The 22,755-nt window shown below is 43.0% G+C and overlaps 1 protein-coding gene across 2 annotated transcripts; it reads left to right on the forward strand.

The window, feature by feature from the left end:
• The first annotated feature begins 1,903 nt into the window (after nucleotides 1-1,903).
• On the forward strand, nucleotides 1,904-21,752 carry zbtb7b (zinc finger and BTB domain containing 7B). 2 transcript variants are annotated; one of them, XM_068570810.1, is made up of 4 exons: nucleotides 1,904-2,294; nucleotides 4,121-4,226; nucleotides 17,323-18,392; nucleotides 18,540-21,752. In XM_068570810.1, the coding sequence occupies exons 2-4, from the start codon at nucleotides 4,125-4,127 to the stop codon at nucleotides 19,162-19,164; spliced, it is 1,797 nt and encodes a 598-aa protein (XP_068426911.1). In that variant the 5' UTR covers nucleotides 1,904-2,294; nucleotides 4,121-4,124; the 3' UTR covers nucleotides 19,165-21,752. The 2 variants fall into 2 exon arrangements, with proteins under 2 accessions (XP_068426911.1, XP_068426912.1); XM_068570811.1 differs by having other exon boundaries at nucleotides 1,904-2,275.
• Nucleotides 21,753-22,755: the final 1,003 nt, after the last annotated feature.

Here is a 22,755-nt window from a genome sequence, read left to right on the forward strand (position 1 = left end):
TCAATATGTATTTATTACGTTTCCGTCTCAGGGTTACTGGGGAGTTTTTGTCATAATGTACAGTAACCTATAATGCCATACACAAATATAATCATCAAGTTATTTATAATTAAATATTGCACATACACTCTTATCCTTGATTAATGTTTATTAAACAAACAAAAGACAAAACAAATGTTTTGCTTGGGCTGCAGGCTGTACGGTGGCCGCTAGATGGCGATGGGACTTTATTAATCAACACAGCAGGAAGAAGGAGCCTCTTGCTCAATAAAACATTTTACATGTCTTAAGTTTGGGTCTTTACAGTAACATGCGAGATCAGGAGGGACATTTGAATGTCAGGGGGAGAAAACGTTAATGGCGGCAGACCAGCCTGCATCAGCAGGCATGAATAGAAATGGGCGAGAAACAAAACTTTAATTGCTGTCCGTCATTCTGGCTCTGAAATAGACTCAGAGGAAAGTCTTTACTTTGGGCCACGATGGAAAAAAGTGTCAGAGAGTTTTTTGGGCTAAAAACTGACACTTGTTATGAGTATTCCTCGTCACACTAGTGTTGCATTACCTGGTTAAAGCCACAGTCTGCTTGTACTTGTCCTGCAAGTTTAATCACTTGATTAATCCTCAATTCATTAATCCATATCTAGACTGGAGGGTCTTTCTGCAGTTACTTATGCTTTCCAACATGCTTTCCCAACTGGTAAAGCAGTGTAATGTACATTAATGACCGTTTTTCAGATTTCGTTTCACCAAAGAGTTCTTAAATTGTTTCATGTGAATATTTTTTAGATGCGAGAAGAGATGAAAGTATCCACAATTTCATAATAAAAGAGTCAAAAAAGTCAGACACATACATAACATGGTTGGAGCAGCAGCACTTGTTTATCATCCAATTGTCTCGTGACCCTCCAGGTTGGGAACCCACGTTTTAAAGCATGTATGGAACATGTGGTTCACATGTAGTTGTACGTCTCTGGCTGGAAGCACGACCGCAGAACAAGCACAGATTTAAGGTTAGGGGGTGGTAATAGGTGGGCTGGCGGAGCGCACCGCAACATTATATATAGACTTCCTGCACCCTCACTTCAAAACCCACCAGCACACACACACACACACACCCTTGGAGCTACAGTAGACGAGGATGAGATTTGAGAAAGCGGGGTGATTCCCATACCCTAACCACTTCAAACAGGAGGCAGATACGTAAGTGTTCAAGGTTACGTTGTGTTCTACAGTGACATAAAGGCTGCTGTTTGGCTTCTGTGACACTTTTCTCTTGCTGAAAGAAAAAGAGTTCAACCATCTACTGCATTATTATTCTCTTCAGCAAACTTTGAACTATAGGTATTTTTTTGTGATTCACCGCGAGTCATTTAAATAAAATAAAAAGTCCCCGTGTTGCCCTTTGCCGCTCTGCACACTGGATGTGACACATCCTCTGTCAAAGTTTCATTTATCACAATAAGTTCCGTTTAACGTGAACCATCCAGTGCACTTCCATTTCTCCATCCGTGGTCACCTCGGAGCCATGAGTACCATGAGTACCTTGAGTATGGGGAGCAGAGGGGCACTCCGTTTATTTTGGAATGAAAATGCTTTTGCATGTGACAGGTAAGCAATGGGACGGTATCCTTCCCTCCTTTCACCGCACCGCCCTACGCTACCCACCTATGCGCGGTGATGCCCGAGGGAGAGCGGAGGAGGAGGAGGAGGAGCGGGGTCTCCAAACCTGCCCACCTCTCTCCTCCCTCCGCCACCGCCACGGCGACAGACACCGCTTTTGGCCTATCGCATCGGAGCCGGACCCCCTCCGTCCTCTCTCTCCCTCCCTCCCTCCCCTGTGCCCTGCCCACCCCGGCGGTCTCCTCTCCAGCCCTGCCAGAGCCAATCCGCGGCTGGGTGTAAGTAGGGCAAGCCGCTTCCTGGTTCTCAGAAAGAAGGAGCTGGGACTCGGAGTGGCCCAGCGGAGGCAGCAGACAGGGGGGGTCACAACAGCCCAGAGAGCCGGCGGTCTGCAGAGACAAGACACGAGAGGACCCACAAGAAAAAGAGGAAGGGAAAGGAAAAAAAAAAAAAAAAACCGCTGACGCACGATCTGGCGAAGATTAAAACCTCGCGTGTGTGGAGCTGAGGACGGCAAGACCCCCCGGTGCAGAAGAAAAGACAAGAGCTGCGAGGATTTAAAAAGAAAGAAAGAAGAAGAAGTAGGCAGGGTGGAACAGAGTAATCCAGGAAGTGTGGAGGCCGGTCAGGTGGGAGGCGACGAGTCTGAACAGGTGACACACCGGCACTCAGGTAACCGCTTCACCTGACTGCTGTCGATTTCAATGTAAATTATAACACACGCTTTTGAAGTTATATGTGATGTAGGCTAAGTGACAAGTCCGTTTGCCATGACAGCGCCGGCTTGCCTCACCCCCCCCCCCCTCCCTCTCCTCCCTCCTGCCCGATCGGGGTCACGGGAGGACTAACTACGTCACGGGTAGCCTACTCGGCAGGCTAACTCCCGTCGACATTCATTCCCGTTTCTAATACAAATGCTCAAAATAACACGTAGGCTGTGGGGTGGTGGTAGTGTTGTTGTTGTTGTTGTTGTTGTTGTTGCAGCAGGTGCTCCAGCCGCTGTCAGGTATTGTCGTCAGTGTCGGCCAGGTGAGAGAGAGAGAGAGGGAGAGAGAGAGAGCGAGAGAGAGAGCAGCAGGGTCGGCGGGTACATTTCTGGAGACTCTGCTGCTAATTATAGCCGAGAACACCGGCTGACATCCAAAACCCAACCTGCTCTCACGCACATTACCTGCCTCTCTGCTGCTCATGGGCACGCAGTGGATCTGTTGGTTTTAGCCTCTTGCACCTAAACGATCTCCCTTCAGTGGTCTGTTAATCATCATCATCCTCATCATCCTCCTCCCCATGGCGCACCCAGTGTTTTATTTTAATCCTGTCACTGTTACAATAGGATGTGTTCAGGCTGTAATGTTGGGTTAAGGCTTCTGCCTGCCTCATGGGTGGGGAGGGCTGGCATGCAAGTGGGCTTGTGTGTGTGTGTGTGTGTGTGTGTGTGTGTGTGCGCGCGTGTGTGTGTGTGTGATTACATAGGTAGATATGTTGCTGACTCGCCCCTCTGACAGACCGGCCTAACAAGCTCAACTGGCTTGGGTTTGGTTTCCCTGTCTTGGGCACAGCCTGTTTCGTTAAATCTTTAGCCGTGCATGCAGGTAGTTAATGCCTTATGCCCTCTAGTCTCAAGTGTTGTTGGAGCTTTTTAGTTTTCTGGGCACAGCTCTGGGTCTCAGTCTACGACCTGAGCTGGTGAATGAAGGGAAGACAAGTTTTGTTTTGTCTTTTTGTTTTGTTCCCTGTGTGCACGCCATCATGTGAGTGTCCATCTAACGCTCTCTCGTGCGGGGATGTTTCTCCACATATGGAGGAGCCATCAGGGTTTTGAATTAAATTCTTAATGCCAGCTCTGTTTGCCCTAGCTTTGTCTGCAACGTAATTAGACATCTGTGCTTCATCCCTCGTTCCTGCTGTCCTGACACGACCTCTGTCCTGCTCTGCTTTCTACAGGCATGCTCCTGGTAGCCGATATGTCTTGTTTCCCCTTGACGCTTCATCATTGTGCGTTTGGTCTGAATCCGCACTTCAGACACATTCTCCACATCTTTGCCTACATTTTAATAATTTTCTTCAGAGTTCTGTTCATAAAAGTACAGTATGTACAGCTGTTGATCACATTCAACTCAGAGAGAGGTAACTGTGTGTGTGTGTGTGTGTGTGTGTGTGAGAGAGAGAGAGAGTGTGTGTGCAGGCTTTCATAACCTCACTGACTGTTAGATCATTTACTTTCTGAAGAAGTCAAAGTAGGAAGCGGTCGGTTTCTATCAGAGTCTTTTTATTTCTGCTCATTTACAAGAACCCCCTACTCCACCCTTGAGTGTACGTGTGTGTCCGTGTACGCGTACGTGTGCATGTTTATTCACTGAAACTAAATCTAACCATTTTTACAAGAGAGAAGAAACCTCAATGAGTTCATCACGTCTTTGTTCACGTACCTGGCGAAGGCCCGACTCAGAGATCAAATCAGGTTAATTTGTTAACACTTCTGTGCCTTTTTCTTTCAGGTGTATGACCTCTGCTGACCTCCAATCAAACCACCAAAGAGGAGGGGGGCAAGCGAGAGGCAGAAGAAATCCGGCACCCATCTTCTCCTGGGTTTATGGACCGGAGGTAGGAATCCCTCATCATATGTTACTATGTTTGTGATCATCCCAAGTCCAAACACCAGTCCTTCTCTCCTACAAACACACATGTTTAATGCTGTATTTTCTGTTAAAGATTTCTCAAAAGATCTTAACCCGTAGACTTAAAATGGGACATGTGTCATCTTCTGGGTTTGTTATCCTCTAGATGTTAATGCCTGGTAGCACTATGCCCTGCAGGCACAAAGATAAATCTGGAATGTATGTAAACCAGGCGGCAACCGAGTTAAACTGAAGCTAAAGCTGAAGCGCTGTCAGCTGTCAGTCTTTTAATGGCCATCAGGGGGCGACTCCCCTTTTTTTCAGAAAGAAGTCTGATCGTATAGAAGTCTATGAGAAAATTACGTACTTCTCACTTGATTTATTACCGCAGTAAACATTATACATTTATGGTCTTAATTGCTAGTTTAACATCTTCTTGAATACAACATGCTCATTTCGGAAATTATGGTTCCCTTTAGAGTAAAATAGATGATAAAAAAGGGAACGCTTTACGGTGTGGCTGCCGTGCCACTGACAGGTCATTACCATGGCGTTCTCCAGTCTGGGTGTTGTCCCTTTTTTCGTTGTAGAACTTTAACCCTTTCATTGTAACCATTTATTTGGCTAAAATGTCTTGTTGTGCTTAGCTCCATCCACATCTGGTTGCAAAAACACAAGATGGTCACGACCAACCGAGAACTGTGAACTCGAGGCTTAAGACCCGTAGCCCGTACACCAGTGGGTGACGTCGCAGTTACTACGTCCACTTTCATGGCGCCCAAAAGGACTTTTCCCAATAGACTTACATTTGGGAAAAGGACATCTGTGACTGATTTTCTTTTTTGGTAAATCAACTTCCCATAACGAAAGCCTCAATTGGTCCTAGAAGACGCCTCCAGAGTTATTTTCATGCTGTCGTTCATGCACATGAGCTGTACACTTAGCTACTTGTGTAGAAATAAATAGGAGGCGGCCTCCAATGTTGTTTCCGGTTCTCTTTATTCATCTATGATGAAAATTCCTGGAAGCCATCATTTTTTGTAGTTTTAACTTGTCGTAATGTGCTATATCCTTACTTTTTGAGGTCATTGGTGTTTTCATTTATATTATATAATGAGCATCTCTAGCCACACTAAATGCCCATGTGTGTTTTTAACATGCTTGTGTATACAGATGTATTTAAAAATAAAGAATGATTGAAAAAATTAGATTTCAAAGTTAAATCAATTCCTAAATGATACAAAATGGACTGACTCATGTGACTTCAGGGAGCTCAGCCTCTGTGTAACCCAAACGGGAGATGTACTTAGAAAAGTGCTTGACTGATTTTCCTGATATGAATCACCCAGAACGGCTAAATGTGTGTCTGTTTTAGTCCGTCACACCACAAGCACATTGTGATGGGGGTCAAACCTGATTAAACATGTGTTTTTTTAACAAGATGGCTGAAGAGAAGGATCTACTTGAAAACTTAATTGTCTTTGCAATAAATATGAGCTGAATAAAGTGGTCAAACTTTTGAATATTTTATGGGCAACCTGGAAGTCAACTCCCCTGTAGTTTGTTTGCTGCGTTCGCTCTTTAACTGCAGTCGGCTTTTAAGGCGGGTTAGGGAATGATGCCAAAAATACACTCTTGTGTTTAAAACGGGCTTATGATATTTATAGTTTTTTTTGGTATGTGATATAATCGCAACAATGCAACGCTGCTTTTGAGAAGCTTTTAAGGCCGTATTGATGTTAATGGCTAAACTACTTTTCTCCAATGCTAACAACATTAGCATCTTATTGAGCTTCAGGCTGAAGCCATGCTGGATAATTAAAAAAAACAACAACGTGCAATTAAAATGCACATGGAGATTGCACATTAAAATGCACATTAATTATGATCAAATCTGTGAGTTTTATGAACTGTCTTGAAGGTCTATTTTTGATTCTTGTAACACATAGTGTACTTTATTAGAGATCATAAAAACGATACCAAGTAATGAAATTGAGTTAATTCAACTAAGAAAAGCTATTGTTCAAAAACAATATTACAACTCTTTTAGGACTTAAAACTGGACCACATGAATGCACATTTCTGTAATTATTTTCTTCAAATGTCCGGACTAGCTGAGAAAACTGTACACTTAAATAATTATCTTGCACTAACTGCTCAAATTAATATCTACATTACTGAAGTCTTTAGTGTGAATGTTTGTATATTTTTTACCTTGTTGACGTTCCACTTCATTTCACTATGAACAGCATCTCCAACCATTTCTCCACATTTTCAAACCTGACTTTGTCCTTTTCCTGTGTACTGACGATCATCGTTGGGTGCAACATGGAAATGTTTCTAATCTATATTTCAAAAATATTTAAGCACAGATTTACAGTGTATAAATAATATATCATGCTGTGGTGGGCAAATCTCTCTTTTGAAAGACATTTAAGGGGTGTGTGTGTGTGTGTGTGTGTGTGTGCGTGTGCGTGTGCGCGCGCGCGCGCGTGTGTGTTGGGCAAGTTGGTGTGATATATCATGTGACCGTGGCTTCGCTACAGTGACAACCATGTGTCTGTGATCTGGTGGGTAGGGGGAAGTAACATTAAGTGGTCTGTCTCTCTCTCACACACACACACACACACACACACACATATATATATATATATATAAACATGCATGCACACAGTTCCAGGAAATGCTTTAATTGGGGCATGTGAGCCCATATAAATTCCCCCTTTTCATACTCTGTTCTTTCAGTTTCATACAAACCGAGTGAGAGGGTGGGAGGTGGGAAGAGAGAGACCGAACAAGGGAGGCAGATCAGGAGTTGAAAGAAGTAAAGGCTTCCTTTCTGTCTTTAATATTTGAAGGTGTCTCATCCTTTTTCTGAGGCTTTTTGTCGACGTTGCAACAACCTTTTATTCTGAGAAAACGTCCCTCCTCCCTCCACGTAACAAACAAGCAGACATGTCATCTCTGCAGTCAGACCGGTGCGTCATCCCATGCAAGAATTGAGGCTTCGCTTGTCAATATAAAATTGTTCAATAAAGAACAATGTATTTCAATGGATGGTTTGTTTCATGAAGTTGTGGTGATTTATTTCACTGCTGTGACGTATTAACCTTCTGATTACGAGTCCTATTTAATAAAAAATGTGTATAATCTATGACCACGATGCGTTGACCGCTGCTCAAATGGCTCATTTTCCCCATAATATAGCAGTTGTTTCCCCAAATTGAGGCGGTAATGGCACAGGGGTGACTACTCTGTGTCCGTAATCCAGTCTGCTGCTAATACAGTTGAGTCTTGCCCCCACTCGATCTGTGTCAATAGAGGAAGTTTTGTATCTGCCATTTCCTCTTTTCAGTCATGAGTTTCTGTAGCATTTGACAGCCCTCCCTCGCTCTCGACCACCATCCTCGCATCCCACGCCACCCAGTACTAACCAAACGACAGGTGGCCGTGACTCTTCTTCTTCTTCTTGTAAAGAGTCAGAGAAGAGAGAAAATACAGGCTTGAGGAAAAAAAAAGCTATAGACTGAAGGACTGATCGTGATTCAGCTCTTCTAGTAACCGTGCAGTTGTGTCTGTACACAGTGAGCGGGCGGTTATCATAAATAGGTACAGTGAGACAACACTTCAGGGAAAGTGAGAATAAACACCCAAAGATCAGCAGGCAAAGGAGTCATTGCAGTTGAAACTGACCCCTTTTATGTGCGATGTTCAGAGGGGAACTCCAGCAGCAAATGAAAACGGCTGCACACCATCCCTTTTGGAATAATAGGGTCACTTTTATTTCGTGAATATTAGAAGAAACCCCTCAGAAAGGACGGATCACAATTGTTCATATTTTGAGAAAAAAAAAATCCTTTTGTTTTGCCTAAACTTCTCTAATAAAAAGTGCATTGATTGTATTACTTCTAACTTCTTTCTCCCGAAGGAAATGCTGATCAAACATCCATCATGCAGAGCCGGAAATATAGTAACATGATATTTATATGAGACGTCCATGTGGAAGAGAAGTTATCAGTTAGTTTAACCCCGAGTCTGTCGTTGTGTTCGCACACCAGCAGTCTGGTTGCTGACTTCATTTGACACCACAGTGATGCAGTCGTGCACCAGTCTGTTATTCTGAAGATGTGATTTAATTCAATGAATTTGGTTACAGTGAATACAAACCGTCTCCTGCCCGCCCTACCACGCAGCTAGGCTGATTTATCGGGACGGTGACGCATCTTTCACTCGTGTCCTTTGGTTGTGTTTTTGCAACAGAGCTTCATGTTTTTCTTTCTGCTTTTTTTTTCTTCTTGATCTCTGTCGGAGCGTTTCTCTACGTATCACCTTGTCTTCCATTTATCTCCATCTGTTCTAGCGCTCGACCATCTTTACTGAGACACAGGAAGAGGAAACTGATCAAGATCAGTTAGATTTGCGACATTTGTGTGTGTGTGTGTGTGTATGTGTGTGTGTGTGGGGGAGGAGGGGCGCGAAGGGGTGCCCAGTGCTTTTGCAATATCTTCCTCTAAAGCGTATTTTGTGTAGGAGATCTGGAGTTGTCGAGACCCTCCCAGTGATGTGGCAACTTCAGAAACATGAACAGAAAAAAGATCAATAAATATTATAGAATTCATTCTTATTACGTGTTCTTATCAACAGCTCTGTGTAAACTGAAAAGCTCAGTTCAAAAACTGATTTTGTTGTCCTCTGCTGCCTCCGTTAATTTGTGTTGCTATTTTCTTTATTAATTCTTTGCATGAATATATTTTCATACCGAGAAGTTGACCTCCTGTAAACCTCATGCAATGAATTATGTAATTTACCCATCAGCCCACCACCCAAACTGAAGGGTTAATAATAATAATAATAATAATAATAATAATAATAATAATATGTTTTTTGACACAAATGTGGTGGTAAAAGCTCTAAATAACCTTTTTACTTGAGCTACTTTATTTTATTTTTCTATGTTTGGACTTTGTGTTCTGAAGTCATTTTTGCATCTGCAGTTTGTTGGACTGCATTGTTTTGTTACTTTTTAAAATTCATAGTACTTATTAAGTATAGCGCTACAAAATATATTGTCAGTTCTTATGTTCAGTTTCAACTATGCACAAAAACATTTAGTAAAATCTAATGCTACTTTAAATGTTTCTTCACAGTTTATGGGTTTTTGTCCATTTAAATTATTTTATGAATTGCTTATTCACATTTTATTTAAATTTCAAAGCGAGAGCTTATTCCCAAAAGGTTTTTTCATACAGTAATTACAGTAATTCACTAAACAAATACATAAAAATAGTATTACTTTGCTACTTACTCATCTGTGACTTTTTAAAAAAAAAGTTACTTAACTTTATCAAATTTGTAAAACACGATCATTAGAAATGTCCTTAAAAATACAAAATGCATATTTAGAACGTGATATCTGATATTGGCCCTGATAGGAAATCTGCCTGAAGACTTCTTATCTCATAAAAACATTCCTCCAGGTAATCTTTAAAATATTATATAATCAATAAATGTTTCTGCAAAATATTTTTTCTCCTTTTTATGGAAATGCTCGACGTAAAATGACTTCAAATTATGATTTTGACCGAGGGGGAAACTTGCTTTTGGCAACGCTAATGATAGAGGTGGCTTCTACCACATCTCTCCCTCTGACGTGTACACACACACACACACACACACACACACACACACACACACACACCTGCGAGGACTCTTGCTACTTCCTGTGACTGCGTGCATGTGTTTTATCTCCCAGTCGTCATGTCCTGCTTCTCTCCCTTCTCTCTTTCTGTCTCCCCCCTGCTCCCCTTGTAACCGAACTCTGTCTCCTCTGGTTTCATGTCTGCTCACTAACACAGATTGTTCGAGGCCGGGACTAGATTTTCCTGTTAACCTCCCCTCTTCTTTACTTTATCTCTCAGAGTATCTCTCTACACCCACTCCCCGTTCACTCACTCTCATGTGTTTCTCCTCCCACATACCTCCTTTTTCTTGTGTAATTTCTAAGAACAGGTGTGTTTTTAGAAAACATACCTCGCTCATGTTCCTTTTTGTTGTCTCTTTTCAAATCTTTTCTTCTTTCCAACCTCAGATTTATTTCTTTTCCTGCCCTTTTCATAGTTTTGCAGTGGAATGGTATTCGCGGGAATGTTAAATATTGCACAAGATTACAAAAAATACAAAGTCTCTCCAGAATCTAAAAGTTGTGAAGAAGAAATAGCTTCATAGCTACATTGCTAAAAAATACAAGATAATATCACTAAATAATCTCTAATTGATGCATCCTAATCATTGTATTTATACAAAAAAATCAAACGTAGAGTTTAGTGAACAACATCATGTGTCTAGTTTTTAATATACACCACCGTTTAAAAGTTTGGGTTCACTTAGAAATGCCCTTATTTTTCAAAGAAAAGCACTGTTTTCTTCAATAAAGATAACATTAAATTAACCAGAAATACACAATACATTGCTAATGTGAGAGACTATTCCATGTGAAATTGTCTGGTTTTTAATGAAATATACGTAGGTGTATCGAGGCCCATTTCCAGCAGCGATCACTCCAGTGTTCTGACGGTACATTGTGTTTAGAAGACTAATGAATGAGTAGGAAACGCTTGAAAAGCCTTCTGCAATGATGTTAGCGCAGCTGCAAACAGTGCTGCTGGTGAGAGGAGCTATACAACTGGCCTTCCTTAGAGCTGGTTGAGTATCTGAAGCACATTTGTGGGTTTAATTATAATCTCCAAATGTCCAGAAAAAAACCAAAACATTCATGTGAAATTCGCCAGTCTGTTCTTGTTTTCAGAAATGAAGGATAGTTTATGTGAGAACTTGTGAAGAAACTGAAAATTTTGTCTGGGTGACCTCCAACTTTTGAACGGTAGAGTACATTTAAAACCAGTACATGAGAGATTGATGGTGCAGTATGCGAGGTTGCACAGAGACCAAGTTAATATATCAATATAATCTATATCTCCAATTGTATTGTGAGGCACAGGATTCTTCACTGGTCCTAAAGGCTTAATTACAATAAAATATAAGAGTTCGCTGCAGTCATTCAACCCTTGAAGTTGAGTTGAACTATTTACAAAGTTGTCTTGTGAGAAAACATCTTTCATAATGCCCCAATATTCCTCCTAAAAAAATAAATGTAAGTGTTCAATTATAGGTGTCTATTTTCCCTTTTTTTTATAATATCCTTACAAAGAGTGAATTCACTTATTCACTTAAAATGCTGGTTAGAAGTTGGTGGAAGTGATGGGACAGAGCGTAAATACCCAAATATCTCCTGTGTGTGTGGACAAACTGACAATCCAACGTTTGGTGCTCAGCTCATGCAAACTGCTGCTGCAGCTCGCAGTGGAGAGTTTGTGGTGTGTGAGGGCGAGGGGATAAGGGCCTCTGCTCTGCCAGCCAGATGAATAATGTAATGTGCTCTTGGAACTAAGACCACAATGTGCGTATGTGTCCGCACACACACACACCCACACACACGCACACACCCACACACACACACACCCCATATAATGCCCCAGTTACTGTAAGGACAGAGGAGGGCCGGGTTGCAGGGTCTTTGTGACTATAAGTAGGAACTTCTGCTGAGTAGCATCTGCCGACTGGACCTCTCCTCTTGTGTCTTTACATTGCTCTTCATGTGTCCTGTCACGGCAGATTGTGTAATCGTTATAATTATCATGATGGTGTCTCAAGTCTGGTCTTGAACAAATTCAAATGCAGATTCAAATTCTCCTCGCTTGCATCTGTTTTTTTTATCTCCTGGTGGGATGCAAATGTTAAGTCCGGAGGGAACTGTTGGGACACAGAACGGGTGGAGCTTGTCTTTTATCTCCTGGCGGGGACGCGCTGCTTCATTAGAAGATCTGGCCGTGTCCTATTCTGGTGGAGTTTGAGTATACGTGTTGCTTAAACATGAACGTTTCGCCCTCAGACGGTCCTGTGAGACTGCTCTGTTGGGCAGCTCTGGTTTGGCAGACGTGTGCACTCCCATCTCTTCTCATCCCCCAAGTTTCCTCCTCCCCTGCTCTTCCTCAGAGAAGGTGCTCCAGCACCACACTCACTACCCCAAAATAAGTAGAGGGTAGAGGGTGACACTTTCGTCACACTTAAAATCAGTCTGTCCCGCAGAAGAACAGTGAGAGGAAGACGAATGTGTCGAGGAGATACGGTATGAGCTTGCGTCTTACTTTCAGCATCATAATTTGCAATGTGGTAGTTATGAATAACTTCTCAAGGAGTGGGTTTTACCTGAATGAAAACACTTACTTCATTGGTTGTACAGAATGGACAACTGCTCCCTATTTGGGAGCATTTTACTGTTGTAAAGACTTTTTTTTTTTTATGTATTTGAGCTGCTACAATGTTTACTAATATATCTCCATACAATCGTTTTATAACAACATTTTGGACATTAAAAACAAGCATATTTTTGCTAAATGTTGTTGCATCTGCTGGTAAGATTGTCTTCTTATTACCTTTCATATTTAAAGTAGTTTATGACTTTGTTAAACTCAGAGTTCTCCATAAACTTTGTTTGAGTACTGCGAGTACTGTCACAACACATGAAACCAGCCGGAGACTCACACTAACCAACGTACGCACACACAGTCACAAACAGGGACTTTGGAAAACATCTGACATCAGAATTCACAAAGCTTTTCTCCTTCTCCCTCTCAGCCGCAGTTTTCTGTGAATAGTATAAAGTCATATTTTCCCCCTTTTTTCGAGCTGGATCCTGATATAATTGAGGTGGACTGGGAAAACGTACAACCTTGAATGGAAAATAAGACCCATAAAAATAACACTTGCAGTTCTAGTTCCAGTCATCACACACTGAGTGAGAGCAGAGGGATTTCATGATATATGGACGATGCATACTGCAACCGGCTTTATACTGAAGAATACATCTTTGTGTGCAGGTTTGCTGAATTCTGCTGCGGCAGTTTTCCTGGCTTCCAAACAAATTTGTGTCAAATGAGTTACACTGAGTCGTGGAAGTGAACAGTAATGGTGGATTTAAGTTTCCATTTCCTTGTCGGTAAAAAACGATCCTCGATGGATTCTCTTCTCAGAGTTTCATTCGATTTTTCTTACTTTTTAAGGTCCGGCCGTACAACTAAGTGGTTTCTTTGGGTTTGTGAAACTTCATAGAAGAACTTAATCATAGAAAACGTCCAGATGTCATTGCCATTTGTTCTGAATTACACTACGAACCAATCCTTGTTGTGAAGAGAGGGAGAGTGTGCACATAATAATGAAAGCAAGGGATGAGGAAACCGTAAAGTTGCAGAGGAGGTGAATTCCTCCGCCGTCGACAAAAAGAGTAGGAGGTGAGACTAAAAAACAAAGAAAGAGATTAGAGCCAGTAGTTGAAAAGATAATATCTTAATATATGTTCCATTAAATGCAGAAAAGTTATTTAAAATGTTATTTCACTTTAATTTGCTGCTCACTCATTCACATGAATAAACTGAACTGTACAACAACAGTATTTATGTTTCATCATCGTAGTCGAATTCAGGCTTGAAAACTGACATTTAGTTTGAGAAACAATGTGTTCACGTCATCCGTCTGCAGGCTGTTTTTTAACACGAGTTGCTATCTGTCAGGAAGATTCAAGAACTTCTGCAGACGTGTCCTCGGTTAGCGACAAAACCAACAAACGAAACCAGGTAACGAGGAAGGAGAAGAGGGGAGATGAACAGTGTGTGTGTGGTTGTGCATGTCATCATGTGTCAGTATTCAGTGACTCACTGACAGACACAGAAAATTGATGGGAATCATTGCATCGTCTGTGCAATCTTATTATTTTCCGAACACGCCTGTGTTCTGAGGAATATGCCTAAAATAACAAGCTCGAACCACCAACCACCCATGATGCTTTTTTTTTTTTCTCTCTCCCTCCCCTGCCCGGAAATTTAACGTGCGTTGTTGTGCGCTCCTCCTGAAACCCCTTTGTGTCTCGCTTGTCTGCACTGCTTTGTTCGAGATTTAATTTGTGTTTTCGTGACTTTTTGGGGCAGAGGGGGTTTCAGAAATTGAGCAAAATGTGATATTTTGTGTATTTACGCACAGAATAATTATCGTCACACATGCTGTTTTCCTGTGGATGCATTTAAAACTATGATTACCTTTTCGACGGTGTTCCTTCCATGAGACATGCGGGTCTGTCATCGTGTCTACTTACACTGAGACCAACTGTACGCACCAAGGTCAAGGGATGCGCTTACACTTTGTCCTACAGACGCCAAGGTGGTGACTTTTCCGATGTTTTTTTTTTGTTTTTTTTTCCCCTGTGATGTTTTTTTTCCAGCATGTTATTACACATCTGTGTATTATGCAGGGCTGCAACTAACAATTCATCCACACATTATTTTTTTATGTTGAATATTTGTACATAAAATGTCAGAAAATAGTGAAAAACATTTCTTCTTTCTTTACATCTTACATCCATGATTCAAAACCCCCAAAATGTTGTTGGAGTCTTTGCTGGAAAAGGGACTTAAATGATTGAACTGATCTTTTAGCAAATTGGTTGGTATGAATGGGTTATGGTGTCTTGAAAAAAGAAAAGTGTCTGCGTGCGTCGCAGACAAAGCCAACGCGTGCCCCTAAACTTCCTCGCTCTTTGTATCAACGGCTGCAGAAACGCATGCCGTCCATGTTGCCTCGAGTTGTAGAGCTAGAGGTGTAGAGGTGACTCTTCTAAAACAATTTTGGCTTGAAAAGTAAAAGCAAATATTTGTTTGAGAGTGTGGTGTTTTTTATGTATTTATATAAAGAGTACTCCGTGACATTTAGCATGTTATGAAGGAAGAGCTTTCCGTTCCAGTTTGTCTCTGTAGTACGGTGCAATATGGTTTAACTCTCAATATGCACCTACCTGAATGTTTGTTCCTGGGTGCAATATGACTCACAATGCCAATATGATTTTGGTTCTTACATGATTGTTCAACTTTGACACTGTGAGTTGACTAAAAAAAATATTGGTATTTCTAAGGTGCTTTGGTTGCATTTGCTGGTTTCCTTCCTGTCAAGGCAGTTACAGTTTTGTGTTTAGTCTGAAGCCTGAAGGTTATTTATTCTGCATCATCCACCGTCCTGCCATGACCTGAGATAGACTGCTACTAATCTACCTGTCGGCCTCTTTCTGAACAGGGAGAGGTCGGCGAGGAGATGGTGTTTATCGGAAAGTGTTCGGAAAATGGGCCGTTGGGTTTTGGCAAGAGAGGGGCGCGTAGGCGACCCGGGGGGGGGGGAGGGGTATCTCTGAATCTGCCTTCGTCATCATGAACCCTCTTTTTGGTACAACAGGAAGGAGATTGAGTGACAGAAAGTGTGCGAAAGAGGTAGACATCCCCCAAGGATGAACACTTTACCCCAAACTTCTGACAGACAGATCAGTCCTTTAAGTTCAACATCTGAGGGTTGGTGGAAATAGAAAAGAAAAAAAAAGAAAGTTGTTTTCAAAGACGGCAGAGGGAGAAGAGTTGTAAAGCGCAGAAAGATGGATGCCATGAGACGCACGCTGCCTCGTCTCCGGCTGACTGTGCCCATGCCCATGAAGACGGAGAAGGTAGGCTGAACATTTGGGTACTTGAGCTCTTCCCGGGGATGAGGAAAGGAAGGTTTGATATCGAAAGTGTTGGTAAATTTCTGAAAGGTCATTATTTAACTGACTGTACTTTTAGTCTCTTTTTCTTTTGTTGATGGGTGGAGTACATTTATACAAGTATGCGTTTTAAAAAGACTGGCGTGAAGATCATCACAGAACAGGTTAAATGTAACAATAGTGGGAGGGGGAACCTCAGATTAGCACGCAATGTTGTGTGCGTGCTTGTGTGTGTGTGTGTGTGTGTGCGTGTGTGTGTGTGTGTATGTGTGTGTTTAATAGGGTGTGTTTTGGAGCAGGTTAGTCAGGTGGATGTACCGTCGTTGTGCAGAGCCCTCTGGGCGCTGTGTGAACACTGTTATTGGATGGCCAGGGGGCTGCCAGTTGCTATGGGAGGGAGATGAAGGGTAAGGAGGGGGAATCTGGAGGGTTAGTTGTTTGTGGAAAATCTGGTCTGCTCAGGTGTGTGTGAGAGCGATTGTTGAGCAGGTATAGTGTGGACAGGGTGAGGTGCGAGCTTAGGGAGTCAGAGAAGAGAGTTGTTGGGTCTTATTACCGACAGACTTGTTGTGTCTCACAAAGAGAAGCAAAGAAAGTTATTGTCCTTTTATTTGACTTCAGTACAGTGAAACAAGCAGTTAAAATGAATAAAATATTATAATCGTCCGTATGGTCTATATGTCGAGCATCAAGTTTGTGAGTAACGTACTTTTATTCCAGTCCACGTGAAGGTTGTATTTAGTGTCTTGCTGTTTCTTCCTTCCTCATTCTTTCTCTGGTACTCCCCCCTTTCACCCACAGTAACTTCCTCCATGTCCCTCGCTTGATTTTCTTTCTATTCGCCCTCCTCCATTTCTCCCTTTCGGTCTTCCCCAGGTATTTTAATCAAACAGCTAATGCTATAAAGGTTTCACACGGGAATTAACCTACTGCCCTGTGCTTGCAGAACATACCGTACATTGCATAATCCTGCATCCTTTCCACATCACAATCGATCGTTTGGTTTTATCTTTCTCTGTCTCGCTATCTCTCTGCTCTAATGATTATTTCTCCTTCTTGCTGTTATATTTTTGCCGCTCCTGCTGGCTCGGTCGTCTCCATTGCAATCGTCTCCCGGTGCCCCAACCCCCCATCTCACTGGCCAAAATCCTCGCCTCCCGATTTAGTAATCTGGTTTAAATTGTCCCTCACGTGAATGAAACTCCTCGTGTCAGTCACGCTACCGAAGATTTGCTTATCAGTACCTTTTAGGTCTATGCTTGGCTCTCTGAAAGAGGAAGAAGGGTATTCTTTCAATGTTAAAAACTACAAAGGTAGAATGAAAAAGAGTTCACTGGAAAATATTGTATTCCTATTAAAGGCTGATTGTGACGGTACAAATCTGTGTCAATTTGTCCGTTTGCTCAGACCTCATTCCCTCCACTTACCTGATCTTCCTTTTTCTTTCACTCAGGTGGCAATGTCTCCAGGAGAGGACGGTCTGATTGGGATCCCCTTCCCGGAGCACAGCAACGAGCTCTTGTCCCACCTCAATGACCAGAGGAGGACTGGCCTTCTCTGTGACCTCACGCTGACCTCCCGCGGGGCCCGCTACCCAACGCACCGCTCTGTCATGGCTGCCGTCAGCGTCTACTTCCGCGGGCTGTTCGGGGCAGAGGAGGGCGGCGGCGAGGGCGGGGGAGGTTTCAGCGTGTGCCAGCTCGACTGCGTGGCGCCCGACGCCCTGGACGCCCTTCTGGAGTTCGCCTACACTGCCACTCTGACCATCCCCGGCTCCGGGATGAGAGACGTGCTGCGAGGGGCTCAGCTCCTGGGCATTCAGTGCGTGGCTGACGCGTGCAGAGCCATCCTGGGGGAGACGGCGGAGGGGGTGACGACGGAGGAGCAGAGAGCCCAAAACACAGCCGCTGAGAGGACGGCGGGTGGAGAGAGTAGGGTGGAGAGAGGGTCTCGAAGAAAAATGGACAAAAAGAAGATGAAAAGAGTCGTGTCGCATCACATCAACTCCTCAGTTTTTAACCCATCACCAGCTTCCCCTGTCTCGCACCCTTCACCTTCATCCGACAGCTTCCGCTCCCTGCCGTCGACCCAGCCTCCCAGCCCCGAACCGGAGGAGCTTCGCGTCAAATCCCGGCAGAACGGAGATCCCAAGGGGGTCAGAAAGCCGGGGAGAGGGGCCCCACTAAATGGAGGGCTTCCCCACTGGCTGCATGAGCGCCCCCATATAGCCCAGCCGCCTCCTGCCCCGCCCTCGAACGACAAGCTGTCCGAGGATGAGGACATGGAGGGTTTCGGTGACGACGGCATGCTGATGGAAAGCACCTCTGTACCTTCCTCTGCCGCTGATCGAGGAGCAGCGGCCTTGGCAGCGGGGGCTGGGAGAAAGAGGAAGTCTCAGATGCCCCAGCAGTGCCCCGTTTGTCAGAAGATCATCCACGGAGCCGGAAAACTGCCCCGACACATGAGGACGCACACCGGAGAGAAGCCCTTCCAGTGCTCTGCCTGCGGAGTCCGTTTCACCCGGTACAGGAGCCTCTGACGTAAAATTTGCAGAAAGAAGACGGTTTGATGTATTGTGTCCTAATTTTAATCTTTTATCCTTCTTTTGTCATGTTTCCCTTTCCGCCTCTTTATTCTTCATCTTACTCCCCCGCCCCTCTCCCTCAACAGGAATGATAAGTTGAAGATCCACATGAGGAAGCACACAGGCGAGCGTCCTTACCCTTGTCCTCACTGCCCCGCCCGGTTTCTCCACTCGTACGACCTCAAGAACCACCTGTCCCTCCACAGCGGGGCGCGGCCCTTCGAGTGCCCGCTCTGCCACAAGGCCTTCGCCCGAGAGGACCACCTCCAGCGTCACCGCAAGGGCCACAGCTGCCTGGAGCTGCGCACACGTCGACCCAGGCACGGGGCCGAGCTCGGGGAGGATGGGACCGGGGATGAAGACGGGAGGGAGCAGTCCAACCCTCTGGAGGCCGTGTCTCGACAGGCCCACTCCTCTGCGTTCTTCCCTCACATGGTGCTGGATGGCGGGAGTGGATCCGGCGTCGGCCCGCCGCGCATGTTTTCAGGTGATGTCGAGAGGGAGCGATCTCTCGCCCTTCAAGCTTTGGCTCAACTTGGGCCTCACAGGCTGGCCGGCTATCCTGAGCTCCTCCTGCGGAGTCTGGAGCTGCGAGGCGGCCGGGAGGCGGAGGGAGAAGATCCAGGAGGAACCCACTCGCCGACCGCCGCGCAGCGTGACCGATGGGCTGATGAAGTTGAAGAGGAAATTGGAGAGGAGGAAGAGGAATAGTAAATTTAAAAAAGGAGTGTGTGTATGTGTGTGTGTGTGTGTGTGTGTCTGTGTGGTTGAGCATCCACAGTAAAAAAAAAATCTCACTCAGGTGGCTGGACTAATGACCTGCTGCTCCCACATAGAGAGCGCTTACAAAATAAAAACGAAAACGAAAATCATATTTAAAAAAAAAAATACAATGGAAAACGGGTTTTCTTAGTTATTTTAAATGTTTGTCTTCTGGCTCTATCGGCGTTTTTTTTAATTTCCTTTGTCTTTTAGGTTTTATTTCTCGTTTGCTGTTTCATTTGATGTATTTAAGTTTTAAACCGTCTGATTTTTCTAGCTGGACGTGCGTGTGGTGAGTGTGTGGTAACTGGGATGCTTTTCACTATGCAAACTAAAATCCAGAGCTGCAACATGAAGGGAATTTTTGAAAATGTTAGATTGTAGTTGCAACATAAATGTATTGATTCTGGTGCAATTCAGAAGTCATATCACCTAGATCACGACAATGAGTTTGTATGCCCGCTGTCCCCTGGTGGTCACCAGTGGAAATGCAGCGTAATCGAACTCATCCTGTACATTGAAAGCAATAATGTTTGTCTTTTCTTGTTAGTTGTTAATCTCTGCTTTGATTTGGTGCTTGAACCAAAGATTTTTAGTTGAACTGTTTTTCTTAAATCCTCAGTTAACAGGAGAGGAGAGAGGTGAATTGTAGCCAATGTTGGGTTTTAAGAGAAGACTCTAACCAACGGTTTTGATAGCCATGAGAAAGAATCTGCTTCCATGTTTGAGTGTGTCGGAGCCGCACGGCTCTGTGTTAAATGCCTGACCAAAAGAGACAAAGTCTGGGTCAATGAGTTGATGTTGATTATGTTGAAGACAATTCTTCTTTTCCCAAAGGCTGCGGATTCCTTCCAATGAGCTCATTTAGATTCCTTGTTTGAAAAAAAAAAAGAAAAAGGGGGCAAAAAAAAAAAGTGAGGGGATGAATGAGATGGCGCCCCTCATTTTTCTGTACTTATTTATTTATTGTTATTTATTATGGTTCTTCTGCTGAAACCCTCGTGAGACCAAATCCAAGGAGGGGACACAGATCACAAGTCTACAAAATACTGCATTGCGCTAAAGATTTTTGACTCAACATATGTAACTTACCGCCTTTTTTTTATGGGCTGCTTGTCTTCTTTTGGCGATTCTTCCTCGAATGCATTCTTTGCACATTAAACCCTGTCAGGTACTGCAATAATACAGGCACATTCCATCCGGGGTAAAGAGAAGGGAACTGAGCAAGGGAGAAGTTAGGGGGTTTAAAACCTTTTGACGTAACTGGAACACAAAATGACTTTGTTTCACATTTTCCGCATGCTTTTCTGTTGTAAATGTAACGTGTGTAGCACAGCATCACATGTTAACATGGCAGTTCTTCTAGATCGGCCACCGCTGTGTCTAAAGGGGCCATTGTCCTTTTTGAGTTTTAATCTGTCTTTGACCAAAAATCTTTTGAGTTTCGTCATGCTTTTCCCGAGACCAGTACTTCAAGGCCTTCCGCAGGGTGTGATGCAATCATTTATGGCTTTAAACAACGGCAGTTGTCTTTTTATTCCCACTTCTATTGAAACCCATGCAGTCAGAACTTGGTGTAGCAGTCATGCTGGTCTGGCCTTGTGTGCACTATCCACTCCTTTTTTTGTGTAGGAAATCTTTTTCATTTTTATTTGTAGTTGATTTGCACTATGAGATTTGAGAGCTTTGAGCCTTTTTGTCTGACCTTCCATATCTAGTTCATTAACCCACTCGATAACGTTTAAGATTGTGATTGAAATACTTCTTTAAAAACCTGCATAAATTGAATATCCTTCCTTCTGCATAATAATACAGAGTCTATAGTCAATATGATATATATTGGGATGAAGTTGCCTTAGATTTTTTTTTTTTTTTCGTGCTGCAACTACTCTCAGGAAATCTTGAGCAATGCACTAAGTGATTATACAAAATATAAAATGGGAAGCAATCGTTTGGTGCTGTTAGGCGATTGACACTCTTCATGAAAGTATACAGCCAGTAGTTTAATAATCTGAATCAGTAATAGTTTATTATCAAATGTGTTTGCACATACAAGGAATTTGACTTAACAAAATACAATAGTAAAAAGACATGAAGAAGGAAATGTACGATTAGAATATAAAAACAAACAAATGTATAAGAATATCTTAAAATATGTATGTTATTAGAGTGTCTGTAATCCTTGTATGTGCAGACTTACTCGGTAATTAACATTAGATTTGTTATCATTTGACAGATAAAAATGAGGAAATAATGGGCATGAGGGTAAACTACTGGCCTTACTGGAACGAGTCCTACTGGAACGGCAATACGACGGTTGGTCTGCTTCATGAAGGGTGTTGGTGCTCCCGGTCGGAGCGTTGTGAATGAATGAGAGTTAACTGATGCCAGCTGTGAAGTGTGTTTCTATGTGAGCGGTTTGTTTTCTTGGCTTTGGTGAAGGGACATGGGGTAGAGACCCCGCTATCAGGGATACACTTTTGTCTTTTCATTTTTAGTGGAACCTTCTCAGAGATATGAATTAATTTTCCCATCATTTGTTTCAGTTAATGTAAAGAAAATAAATAAACATATCCAAGCTTGATCTTTTTAATGTTTCTGTTTTATTTATTGATTTTACAAACACAACTCTTTTAAGGCTTTAGTAAAAAGTTGTTTCCATGTCTGCAGAGTCGAATATTTTAAAGCTGGCTTGTGCTCTCTGGTGGACAAAATATAGTAAGTTATGATAATATGACTTGTTGAAGCGAATGTTCTTTAAAATAAATGTAGATTTGCATACATCTCTTGTAATGCTCTCCCCTCCCCTTTGAAAGTAGAATACATTATTTTAATTTAAACAACCTTAAAATACCTCATGGTTTCTTTGGACTGCTCACTTCCCACTACTACGTTCTTAATCTTAAGTGCACTGACTATCCAAATTGCATACTTTTTGCATACTCACTGTCACACTTGGATCACAGAGCCAAGATTTATGTTATTAATAACACCTTCATGGTGGAAGTTCAATTGGAATAAAAAGGAGTTTACAGACAAAAATGCAATTGCCCTGAGATCGGAGACGTGTGCCTCCTCCCCGAGGTCTTTTATAGGCCTACACATCACAAACATCAGTAGACCATTCACGATGCACATGATATGCAGTCAGATGCACAAAAAAGGGTCTTGACCAGCCTCAGGACCGGGGGCTTCCCGGAGCTGGGGCGCTCTTTTGGCGTAAAAAGATAAGAAATGAGAGATGGACTTCTCGGTCAGGCCGTATTTCGGTCACACATCTGCGCATCATTGAATATATGTATTGTGTTAACCAAATATAGTAACATGTAGGTCAATACAGACATTTTGTGAGTCAATACAGACATTGTTTTAAGTGAACCAGACATGATGTATGTCAGTCCAGCTGCAGTTGGACAGCAGAGTGGTTCAATTATGTTCTTCCTTGAGTCAGATAAAATAGTGTAGCACCCTGAGTAGTGCTTAACAAGTCTAGATGTCATTTTTCCTTCACAACCTTATTAATAACACCTCATAATGTGC

This window comes from Clinocottus analis, unplaced genomic scaffold (genome assembly GCF_023055335.1).
Source record: "Clinocottus analis isolate CAN_PGR_092001 unplaced genomic scaffold, fCliAna1.0.p SCAF_9, whole genome shotgun sequence".
NCBI classification, from domain to species: domain Eukaryota; kingdom Metazoa; phylum Chordata; class Actinopteri; order Perciformes; family Cottidae; genus Clinocottus; species Clinocottus analis.

What these genes read in the sequence shown, in the direction of transcription:
- zbtb7b (XM_068570810.1), top strand. Translation starts at nt 4,125, where the DNA reads ATGACCTCTGCTGACCTCCAATCAAACCACCAAAGAGGAGGGGGGCAA. An exon ending in CCTGGGTTTATGGACCGGAG is followed by an intron (nt 4,227 to 17,322) that starts GTAGGAATCCCT and finishes TCTTTCACTCAG; the next exon opens with GTGGCAATGTCTCCAGGAGA. An exon ending in TGCGGAGTCCGTTTCACCCG is followed by an intron (nt 18,393 to 18,539) that starts GTACAGGAGCCT and finishes CTCCCTCAACAG; the next exon opens with GAATGATAAGTTGAAGATCC.